The 12,471-nt window shown below is 44.7% G+C and overlaps 1 protein-coding gene across 1 annotated transcript in view; it reads left to right on the top strand.

The window, feature by feature from the left end:
- tlx2 (T cell leukemia homeobox 2) overlaps nucleotides 1–12,471 on the top strand; it is a 72,738-nt gene that overhangs the window by 52,513 nt on the left and 7,754 nt on the right. Inside the window, exon 2 of the mRNA XM_060828185.1 lies at nucleotides 4,811–5,048. Within this exon, the coding sequence (XP_060684168.1) occupies nucleotides 4,811–5,048 (238 nt within the window). The remainder of the gene's footprint in view (nucleotides 1–4,810; nucleotides 5,049–12,471) is intronic.

The raw sequence follows: 12,471 nt of genomic DNA, 5'->3' as shown, positions 1-12,471 counted from the left end.
ATTGGTTTTACAGGTCAGTGCAACATTGAGGGCTGGAGGGTCTGTACTGCACTGTAATGTTCTATGTTCTATGTGGTAAACAAAGAGCAAAGCATCCAGCTGTGTTAAACCAATGTTTCAAAAAACAAGCCCACTACCAACAAGGTGATAATAAACAGCTAGTCAAAAGTTAGTTATGCAGATGCTGGAGATTAGAGTCGAGAGTGTGGTGCTGGAAAAGCACAGCAGGTCAGGCAGCATCTGAGGAGCAGGAGAATCGACGTTGGGGGTGGTATGTTCATTTCTCACCATCAATGTCTGGGTCACACCAACACACAGGAAACTGCATCCCTTCAGGAGTCACTGAGAGGGAGAGAGAGAGAAATGAAAAGGGAAAAAAGAGCAAAGGAAACTGTGGTGCTGGCATCACAAATTGTTAATATTTCAGTTCAGGTGTTCAGTATCAGGTACAGGGTGGATCAACAATACACCCATGATCGAAGGAATCTTTGGTCTAAATGTCACTGAGTCATCGGACTGAGTGCTGGCAGAACTAATCCAAGCCTTCAGGGCAGTATTTAAGTTCAAACGCTTTTCTTTGTTACTTTCTGACACCATGTGAATCCCAAATTCCCACAGCATCATAAGCAAGGGTATACCGAGCAAAGAGTGGACCCTTTCTCCTTCTTCATGGGAACTCTGTCTCTGTGTTCCTCATGCTCTGTCCTTATTTCTCTTGTACGCTCTCACTTTCTCACTGCAACTTATAATTCTCACTCTCTCTTATAATTCATATTTCTGTTTCTTTCACTGTCTATTTCTCTCTCTCTCTTTGCTTCGTCTCTGTCTTTCTGTCACTGTGACTATTGCTTTGCCTCTGCTTACTTTATTTTGTCTCTGTACGTGTGTCTCTCTTCTTCCATGCTTTGGTGTTTCAGGAGAACAGCACATACTTCCTGCAATAATTCCAGAACTAAAAGTGAGGGATACCTGCAAGCCCCTCTTCATACTGAGACAAAGCGCCCTCCCTCAACAAGCTGGTGAGGCTGAGACTATACATGTACCTGTGCAAGTGTTATAACTGTATTGCATCTACCACTTCCTCTGGCAGTTCATTTCACATACGAACCACCCTTTGTGTGAAAAAGTTGCCCCTTAGGTCCCTTTTAAATCTTTCCCCTCTCACATTAAACTTATGTCCTACAGTTGTGAATGTTCTAACCTTGGGAAAAAGACCTTTGACCATTCATGTTTTCCATGCCCTTCCTGATTTTATAAACCTCAATAAGGTCATCCCTTAACTTCCTAGGCTCCAGTGAATCCAGCTATCCAGCCTCTCCTTATAAACCAAATCCTCCATTCCCAGCAACATCCTGGTAAATCTTTTCTGCACCCTCTCCAATTTAATAATATTCTTCCAAGAGCAGGGTGAGCAGACCCAGCGACAGCAAAGGAATGGCGAGATGGCATGGAGGGGGATTTGCATGTGTTCCCATGTACCTGCTACCCTTGTCCTTCGAGTTGCCGGAGGTGACAGGTTTGGAAAGTGCTGTCTGAGGCAGCCATGGTGAGTTGTTGCAGTGCATCTTGCAGATGGTGGACACACTGCTCTTACTGAGCATTGGTGGTGGAGGGACTGAATTTTCATGACTTCAGGATATCTCAAAGTGTTTACAGATATTGGAGTCAACCCCAGGCCAGAAACCTAAACTGATATTCTGGGTTGAGACCCCAAACCCAGTATTGAGGGAGCGCTGCACTGTTGAAGATATAGTATCCATCCTGTCCGCTGAAAGTGAAAACACCCATAGCTAGTATTTAAAGAAGAGCAGAACACCTCCTCTGTGCTTCCACCACCAACACCCCCCCCCCCCCGTCCCCAACCCCTGCTGATTATTTGCTCCACAAACAACATTTCTAAAGCAGGTTCTCTGGTTGTTATCACAATGCTGCTTGCGGAAACTTGCTGTGCTCAAAATGGTGGTCGCATTTTCCTGTCATACAATTGCCAATTCATTTCAAGAGTACTTAACTTGCCGAGGACAGCCTTAAGACATCATGGAAAGTGTGACATTACAATATTTGTTTTTTTTTTTGCTTTTCAGACTATTGTGTAGAAACTTGGAAAATGTGTGTATACATTTAATATACATATTCTATACATACATGTACCATATACATCTAAGAGGCAAAGTAGCAGGGAGTAGAGTGATGGGTCTGACATGTGGTTAAGTGGTGGTTGCAGATAAACTACTGTGAATTTGGGAGGATATAACAATCAGATTTATTGGCAGGTGTAGCTACAAACAGTCATAATTTGTATTTATACTTAAATATGTATATTAAAAATCATTTAACAAAACTTTACTCACTGTCAAATTTCTGTCACATTTTCATGTTAGTCTTCCTTACCTCCAGACTTACAATCTGACGTTCCTATGTAATTATACCTTCCTCCTAATGAAGGTGCTGTTGTGCCTCTGTTCTGTGTATGACAGCACTTCACTTTTAACTGGGAGGGAATCTTTACAGATATAATCTGCAGAGGTGATTATATCCTGTCTGCCTGTCATACCACAGGCTGTGGGAGGCCAGGTTAAGCAGCTAAAGTCTGCCAGGGTCTTGCTTCCTATCCCCAGTGTTTCATTTTAACTTACTTTTCTGTGAGGTTGAACAAAATGGTCTGGACAAACGTGAGGACTGCAGATGCTGGAGATTGGAATCAAGATTAGAGTGGTGCTGGAAAAGCACAGCAGGTCAGGCAGCATCTGAGGAGCAGGAAAATCAACGTTTCAGGAGGAGCTCTTTATCATGCCGTTCACCTGCTGTTCTTTTCCAGCACCACTCTAATCTTGAAAAAAAAAAGTCTGACTGATTCTCGCAGGGTAAAAACAATGACTGCAGATGCTGGAAACCAGATTTTGGGTTAGTGGTGCTGGAAGAGCACAGCAGCTCAGGCAGCATCCGAGGAGCAGCAGGGTCCTCATACAAATGTGCAAAATGGGGCTCCAACTACATAATTAACCACTATTTTAACCACTAGACAATGCAGGAAACTACTGTGCTTGCCCCACCAGGTTGACCAACTTACAAGGTGTCTTTAATGCAGGAAAACATCCCAAGGCACTTTATTGGAAAGCTATCAAATAAAACTTGATACTAAGCCACATGAAGAGATAACCAAGTGTGTTAATGGTGGAATGGGAGAGAAATTCAGGGAACAAGTTCAAGAGTGCAGGGCTGAACCCAATGAAAGCACAAGAAGATGTGCATTGAGATATCAGGGGGGTCATCAGGCTGGAGGAGCTTGTAGAGACGGGGAGGGATGACACCACAGAGGGATTTGAAAACAAGCAGGAGAACTTACAGCAGGTCTTGGCGAGAAATAAAACAATGTCAGAGAAATAGTCATGATTTGGAGGTGCCAGTGTTGGTCTGGGGTGTACAAAGTTAAAAATCACACAACACTTATTTGGAAGCACTAGCTTTTGGAGCGCTGCTCCTTCATCAGGTGATTGTGGAGTATACTGAAATATGCAACCACCTGGTGAAGGAGGAGCACTCCGAAAACTAGTGCTTCCAAATAAACTTGTTGGACCATAACCTGGTGTTGTGTGATTTTTAATTTCAGAGAAATAAGTTTTTAAAGGCGTTACTTTTGCGAAGTCAGGAGGACACACAGATGAGGAAGATCCCAAGTACTAGACTATGTTCGTCAGCAATAACAGGACAGGCAAGTATTAAAGTTGAGGCCAGTCCTGCTTGCTGACTGCTGTGCATTGTTTCACCTGAGGCCAGGTTTGAAGAGGAACATGTTTGACTGATGCCTTTTCCTGTACAATTGTCACAGCCTGGACTCACCTGTGAAAGCAAGTCTGATCAGGCAGGGGATTTGATAGTGAGCCCAGCTTGACCCAGCCTCTTGTTAGCCCAGCACTAGTTAGGAAAACTTGGAGAGAAAAATGACAAAAAACTGAAAGTTTTGTAGCTGGACCAATAATAAAAAAAAACTATAATAACAGTGAGTACATGTTCTGTCATGAGCTGAGAGCCTGGAGACAAACTCATGTCCAGGAACACATAAGCTTTCAGAACAGCTGTAGGACATATGGCCCCTCGTGTTTACGATACGAACGCGGCTGAACTCGTACATCACCAACATTGTAACTCCTCGGCCAATCAGAATCAATTTGCAGACCAATTAGGACCATTTGCACTCATTGTGTAAATTGTTTATGATTGGTTGAAATTTGGCACTCTTGTGTTGATGTCCTGATGAGTGCAAGAGGAGAAATTGCAGCAGCAGGTCACTTTTTCCATCCATTGTCACATTTCGTACAAAGTCAGAAATCACACGAGACCAGGTTATAGTCCAACAGGTTTATTTGAACTCACAAGCTTTCTTGAGCGCTGTTCTTTCATCAAGTGAAGTGGAAGGAAGTGCACAGGCACATAATTTATAGGCAGAGAGATCAGAAGATCGTACAAATGGTGTGAATGGAATGTCGAGAGACTTGTTATTCAGCCTATCGACATTTGTACAATATTGATCTCTCCACCTATAAATTCTGTGCCTGTCTGCTTCCCTCCATTACACCTGAAGGAGCAGCATTCTGAAAGCTTGTAATTTCAAACAAACAAACCTGTTGGACCATAACATAGTGTCATGTGATTTCTGACCTTGTCCACCTTCAGTACTATGTGCCACACAAAACAAACCTCCCTGGAAATCCATCCTCCCCTTTCCCTTTGTTGCGACGGTGTGTGTTTTTGTTTCCTCCTGCCAGCTTACCGTTGACTTCTTGCCCCCCCCCTCCTCTGCTCCCACCAGCTGCCCTGTCACCCTTCACCATGGCCAGGAGGATCGGGCACCCGTACCAGAACCGCACCCCTCCGAAGCGGAAGAAGCCGCGGACCTCGTTCAGCCGCCTGCAGATCTGTGAGCTGGAGAAACGCTTCCATCGGCAGAAGTACCTGGCCTCAGCCGAGAGGGCCACTCTGGCCAAGGCCCTCAAGATGACCGACGCCCAAGTCAAGACTTGGTTCCAGAACAGAAGGACCAAGTGGAGGTAACGCCAGCCCCTACAAGTCACAGGCCAGTCGCTTGAGCCTGTTTCACCACTCAACGTGTCTCATTAAAACACATAAAGGTTCTGAGAGAGCCTGACAGGGTGGGCACTGAGAGACTGGCTCCCCCTGCTGGCTGGAGGACCTCGAACAATGGGGTCACCAGTTCAGGATAAGGGAACTGAAGTGAGGAGAAATTTCTTCACTCAGATGGAGCTTGTATCTAAGTTCATTGGGTAATAGGGAAGGCAGGTGGAATGCTGTTCTATATTTCAAAGGGAATAGATTTTCAATAATTCACAGTTCCTGTGATCACTGCTTCCATGCTCTATGCCTCCATGATGCTATCACCTATTCAGCGCTCACTCACTCCCTGTCTTACTATCCCTTTGTCATCTTTGTCTCTCCCTCTGGGCACTATCTCTACCTATTTGTTTCACTCTTGCTCCTCCTTGCCTCTTCTACCCCCTCAATTCCCCCCCTCCCACCCCTGTCATAAATGCTGACCTTTCACAGATCCTTTCAGCTCTGAAGAAGGGTCACTGGACCCAAAACGTTCACTCTGTTTCTCTCTCCACAGATTCTGACAGACTTCTTGGGTTTCTCCAGCGTTTTTGTTTTTTGTTTCATATTTCCTGCATCTGCAGTTCTTTGTTTTACAAAAGTGGAGAGTTGCGCCGAAACTATAGAAGGTACTGGTGAGACCACAGCTGGAGTACTGTGAACAGTTTTGGGTCCACTATGTAACGAAAAATATACTAGCATTGGGGGCAGTCCAGAAAAGGTTCACTCAGGTGGTAATAGGTATGGAAGGGCTATCATGTGAGGAGAGTGTAGGCCTGTACTCATTGGGATATAGAAGAATGAGAGGTGGCCTTATTGAAACAATCAAGATTCTAAGGGGGCTTGACAGAGTAAATGAGATAAGATTGTTTCCCCTTGTGCGAGAGTGTAGGACCAAAGGGCATAAACTCAGAATGAGGTGGGAATGTGAATTTAAGACAGAGATGAGGAGGAATTTCTTCCTCCGGAAGGTAAGAGGATCTGTGGAATTCTTTACCACAAAGGGCTGTAGAGACTGGGCCATTAAGTACATTCAATGCTGAGATAGACAGATTTTTACTCAGTAAGGGAATCAAGGGATGACGGGAAAAGACAGGAAAATGGCATTGAAGATGATCAGTTCAGCCGTGATTCCATTGAATGGTAGAACAGACTCAATGGGCTGAATGGCCTACTTTTGCTCTTCTGTTTTATGGCCTTCAAGTTGCTCAGTTGTTGAGCAAACTCAAAACAGAGATGGATGGATCTTGCAGCACCCACTGTCAAATGATTTGGGGATCAGATGAGTTACGAAGGCATGAGACATGCTTGTCTCCTTTGGTCAGACCCTTGAGTAAAGGAGTTGAGACGCCATGTAAGGTTATACAGGTGAGGCCTCATCTGCAGCATTGCGTGAAGCCATGGCCACCCTGCTATAGGAAGTATATTATTAAATTGGAGAGGGTTCAGAAAAGATTTACCAGAATGTTACTGGGAACGGAGGGTTTCAATTATAGGTTGGACAGGATGGGACTTTTTCCACAGAGGTATAGGAGGCTGGCAGCAGGTGACCTTATAGAGGTTTATAAAATTGTGAGGGGCATAGATAAGAAAAATAGCAAGGGTCTTTTCTCTAGGACGGGGGAGCTCAAAGCTGAGGGCATATTTTAAAGAGCAGAGGGGAAAGTTTTAAAAAGGACACGAGGGGCAACTTTTTTCCACAGAGAGTGGTTTGTATATTTTGAATGAATTGTCAGAGGAAGTGATGGATGCAGGTACAGTTACAACACTTAAAAGACATTTGGATAAGTACATGAATAGGAAAAGTTGGAGGGATATGGGCCAAACACACACAAGCGGGACTAATTTAGTTTGGGAACATGGTGGGCATGGACTGGTTGGCCTGTAGGGTCCGTTTCCATCCTGTATGACTCTCTAACTCTACAACTGGAGTCAAAATTTAAGATCAGTCATGAACTGAGTTGGATGGGGAATTAAGCTCCAGTGATTGCAGCCTCCTCCTGCTCCTGTTATTTATGCTCTCATTACAGCTGATCACTTTCTTAGCTATATCCAGCAACCTTGGCTCCATACAAAATTAAAGTCTTTTAGATTCCTGCCTCAGGCGACTGTGTGGAGTTTGCATGTTCTCCCCGTGTCTGCGTGGGTTTCCTCCGGGTGCTCCGGTTTCCTCCCACAGTGTGCGGGTCAGGTGAATTGGCCATGCTAAATTGCCCATAGTGTTAGGTAAGGGGTAAATGTAGGGGTATGGGTGGGTTGCGCTTCGGTGGGTCGGTGTGGACTTGTTTGGCCGAAGGGCCTGTTTCCACACTGTAAGTAATCTAATCTAATCTAGATGCTGGAAATCTGAAATAAAACAGAAAAGTCTGGAAATGTTCAGCAGGTCTCGCCACACTCCATACAGAGAGAAATATTGTTAATGCTTCAGATCAAGAAACTTTTCTTTAGAACTAGAAAAGGCCTTGAACTGAAATGTTAATTTGGACCTGGATAATCGTCACAACAGAAAGGCTGTCCGTGGTGATTAAAATGACTGATGAGCCCAGAGATCACAAGTCTGAACTCAGATATGGCATTTTCCTGTGGGCAGGAAGGATGGTTTGAGATGAGCTTTAAGATGTTCTGAAGAAGGGTCACTGGACATGAAATTAAATGACAAAAGAGGTGCTGGTGTGAGGCAAGAAGGGTGGGTGCTAATGGGACGAATAAAGAAGCAAGTTGTGAGTCTGGAGGAAATGTAGGTGATTTAGCAAAACCAACACCTGCTGGCTTTGAGAACGGCCCTTTTGATCTGAAGTTTGTGGAGTCACTGCTGTCAAACTACAAGGTGCTCACTTGTCATTTTGCCTATGGTAGCTATTTGTACAATACAGGGTGTGTGTGTGTGTGTGTGTGTGTGTGTGTGTGTGTGTGTGTGTGTGTGTGTGTGTGTGTGTGTGTGTGTGTGTGTGTGTGTGTGTGTGTGTGTGTGTGTGTGTGTGTGTCGCTCTCCCCCTGCAGAGGAGAAAGGATTTGCAGGGTTCACCAGCCTAATTGCCTGTCACTGACAGAAGAATCTGATACCATCCCTGAGGAAAGAACAATTACCTGAATTTGTGAGGTTAATTGTAGCTCATTTTTTTGCTGCAAGCTACAGTCCATGTGTTCAAACATGCCGCGTTTGTGGGAAGTATGAATAGAGTAACTTCCCAAGAATGTAAGAGTAACTAAAAGACATTGAGTACTTCCAGTACACTCCCATATTCAGGCTCTGTTCAGAAACAAGAAAAACAGAAAGTGTTTGAAAATCCCAGTAGATTTGTGGGCGGCACTGCTGCCTCACAGCGCCTGAAGACCCGGGTTCAATTCCCGACTCAGGCGACTGACTGTGTGGAGTTTGCACGTTCTCCCCGTGTCAGCGTGGGTTTCCTCCGGGTACTCCGGTTTCCTCCCACAGTCCAAAGATGTGCGGGTCAGGTGAATTGGCCATGCTAAATTGTCCGTAGTGTTAGGTGCAGGGGTAAATGTAGGGGTATGGGTGGGTTTCGCTTCGGCGGGTCGGTGTGGACTTGTTGGGCCGAAGGGCCTGTTTCCACACTGTAAATCTAATCTAATTTGGTACTATCTGCAGAGAGAGAGAAATGGTTAACATTTCAAGATCCAATATAAATGATTTAAGATCCAAGCATGTTAACTCATAAGTGAAGGCTGTCACAGCTTTTACCCTTGACCTCCAGCTCCTTGAAACAGAAAAGGAGGAGATTTTATAGTGGCATTCCAAATTATGAGGCACTTCAGCAAAGGAGAAACTGGAACCAAGAGAGTTGGCAACCTAAGGACACAGATTTAATGATAATTGGCAAAAAAAAACCAGACAGGATATGATTTTTCTTCTCTCTATTGAACACAATCAGGTGTTACAATCTGGAACAAGCTGCCTGACAGAGGAACTTGAGGCGGTTTCAAACTAAGCTCTCCACATGGAACTAGATTAATAGATTAGATTAGATTAGATTACTTACAGTGTAGAAACAGGCCTTCGGCCCAACAAGTCCACACCGACCCGCCGAAGCGCAATCCACCCATACCCCTACATTTACCCCTGCACCTAACACTACGGGCAATTTAGCATGGCCAATTCACCTGACCTGCACATTTTTGGATTGTGGGAGGAAACCGGAGTACCCGGAGGAAACCCACGCAGACACGGGGAGAATGTGCAAACTCCACACAGACAGTTACCTGAGTCGGGAATTGAACCCGGGTCTCTGGTGCTGTGAGGCAGCAGTGCTAACCACTGTGCCACTGTGCCGCCCCTAAAGATGGAGGAGAAAGGATTTGCAGGGTTATAAGGAAAGAGCAGGTGAGTTCTCCGTGGTATAGGAAAGATGCTGTGAGGGTTCAGAAAAGATTTACAACAATGTTGACAAGATTGGAGGGTGTCAGCTACAGGAAGAGGCTGAATAGGCTGGGGTTGTTTTCTATTGGAGGGGGGCTGATGGGTGCCCTTGTAGAGGTTTATAACATCATGAGAGGCGTGAATAACCAAGATCTTTTCCCAGGGTAGGTGAGTCCAAAACTAGAGGGGACAACTTTAAGGTGAGAGGAGAAAGATTTAAAAGGGACCTAAGGAGCATGTATGGAATGAACTGCCAAAGGAAGTGGTGGATGCTGGTACAACTACAAGGCAACTGGATGGGTATATGAATAGGATGGGTTGAGAGGGATATGGGCCAAATGCTGGCAAATGGGACGAGATTAATTGAGGATATCTGGTTGGCACGGACGGGTTGGGCTGAAGGGTCTGTTTCCATGCTGTACAATTCCACGGCTCTATGAGTTACATAAATTAATGCAACTTTTAAATACCTGGCACAATGGGGTCTGGGGCTGCCTCATTTCATGATCCTCTCCTTTGCCAATCTTGCTGCAGTCACTTCCCACCATTGAAACACCTTTCTCTTACCGATTGCTGCAGAGGGCATGTTTTGTCACCAAATGACACCGCTCAACGCTATGCTAGATTCCCCACACACTTCTCAATGCAGTGCATACAGGCAGCAAACATGCTTCCACACTTAACGAATGGAAGTGCCCTCGTGGAGAATTGCAATGCACATGAAGTGCACCAGCGACTCGATTTTAAAACTTCTCACCTCTGTTTCAAAACTCTGGCTGACCTTATCACTCGAATCCTCTCCTCCTAAGCACCCCGCCCCCCCAAACCCAAGTTCTCTGTATTATTCCACTTCTAGGCCTCTCACTCATATCTAATTTTCAAGCACTTTGTGCATCATTTTGAGCTGAGATGAGGAGAAACTTCTTCATGCATGGGGTTGTGAATCTTTGAAATTCAATAACTCAGAGAATTGTGGAGGAAAGTTCAGGCTGAGATTCGTGGAGTTCTAGTCTCTCAGGGAATGAGTAGATATTGGGATTGGAGTTAGGGTGGCATGGGAGTGGAGAGGTGGGGGAGAGATACCTGAAACGTGGCAGAGTGCAGTTGTGTACTTGTGTCTGTATGAAATGGTGGATAAAGCTCAACATGTTGAATATGTTATGGACCAGGCCAGACCCCTTAAAACATTTCAAGAAAGTAGCCCAGACCCTACCTTTGCTCGTTGTTTTAAGCAGGTGTAAGGTGGATATTCCAGGAGGGATGCAGCTGATCAAACCACTTAGTTATAAACAAAACAGAATTTATTTACAAGGTTACCAAATGAAACGCAAACAAGAGAGAACAGAATGCAGAATAACTTAATCTATCCGAAAACCCAACAGATTATCCCAACTTAATTATGCCATTCCCAATACTTGCAACAATCCCCATAAACACCTCTTGGCACAAAAGATAAATTCAAACACAGGGTCTTACAAGAGAGAAATCGGAGAGAGAGGACCAGCCTGGATCTGTTTCTTTGGGTCCGGCAGCTTCAAAACACTACTGCTAAAAGCCAAACCAAACCGAGTAAAGCTGAGCTGAGAGAACTGGCCATTCGCCTTTCATTGTACAAATGTGTTTTTCCAAAAACTCGAAAGCCTGTTTCCTGAGACAATATCTGTTAGCTATAATCAAACTGGCCCCAAAACCCTTCAACGTAGACTTTTCAGAACCTGTGTCTTTTACAACGTTTCTGAAAAATATACAAGGACAACATAACCTTGTCAAAGGAGTAGCTTCATCCTAAACATTCTAACCATACTTCTTGTGTTCTCTGTGATTACCTCACCGCCTTTACCATCTTAAAATATTGTTCCTTCAATCCTAAATAAGGCCAGAAGACCACAAGGTAAGGAGCAGTATTAGGCTTATCAAATCTGCTACGCCATTCAATCATGGCTGATATGTTTCTTAACCCCATTCTTCAGCCTTTTCCCTGTAACCCTTGATCCCCCGACTAATTAAGAATCTATCTCTGTCTTAAATACCCTGACTTGCCTGCATAACCTTCTGTGGCAATGAGTTCCACAGATTCATCAAACTCTGGTTGAAGAAATTTCCCCTTATCTTGGTTGAGAAGGGTTTACCCTTCACTCTGAGACTGTGCCCTCAGCTCCTCGTCTCTACTATCAGTGGAAGCATTTTCTCCTCATGCACTCTATCCAGGCCTCTCAGTATTCTGTAAGATTCAATCAGATTCCCCCCTCATCCTTCTGAAACTCCATCGACTACAGATCCAGAGTCCTCAACCACTCCCCAGATGACAAGCCCTTCATCGTCTGGACGTTTTTCGTAAATCTCCTCTGGATCCCTTCCAATGCCAGCACATCCTTCCTGAGATACCGCACCCAAAACCACTCACAATATTCCAAATGTGGTCTGACCAGAGCTTTATACTGCTTCAGCACTATATCTCTGCTCTTCTAATCTAGTCCCCTCGAAATGAATGTAACTTTGCATTTACCTTCCTAACTGCAACTGAACCTACATGTTAACCCTAAGAGAATCCTGAACTAGGTCTCCTGAGACGCCTTGTGCTTTAGATTACTGAAGTCTTTCTCTGTGAGGGACAACCTCAATGCTCACAACACTGAAGCACCTTCCTGCTGAGCAGTGTGGATAGGTATTTCCCCATGCAGACTCTGTTAGTCTGCAGATTGCGGCTGAACACATTTATCCTGAACCTCAGGTGTGGTTTCAGAACTGGAAGATCTATAATTGACACAACCTACTCTGTCCAGCAGCTGTAAGAGGAATTCTGTTGACAAAATATCACACCATGTCCAAATAACTGAGGCTCATAAAACCATGAGATATAGGAGCTTACCTTCATTTTACTTGCTGTTGCTCTTTAGCTTCTTTCCACCAGCTTTACTTGCTCCCAATTTAAGCTCTAAGGTGCCTGGCCCACACTAACAAGCCAGTTTAAATCCACTCCACTC

Source organism: Hemiscyllium ocellatum, chromosome 1 (genome assembly GCF_020745735.1).
Source record: "Hemiscyllium ocellatum isolate sHemOce1 chromosome 1, sHemOce1.pat.X.cur, whole genome shotgun sequence".
Taxonomy (NCBI): Eukaryota; Metazoa; Chordata; class Chondrichthyes; order Orectolobiformes; family Hemiscylliidae; genus Hemiscyllium; species Hemiscyllium ocellatum.
This window is presented reverse-complemented; position numbering and strand designations above follow the sequence as displayed.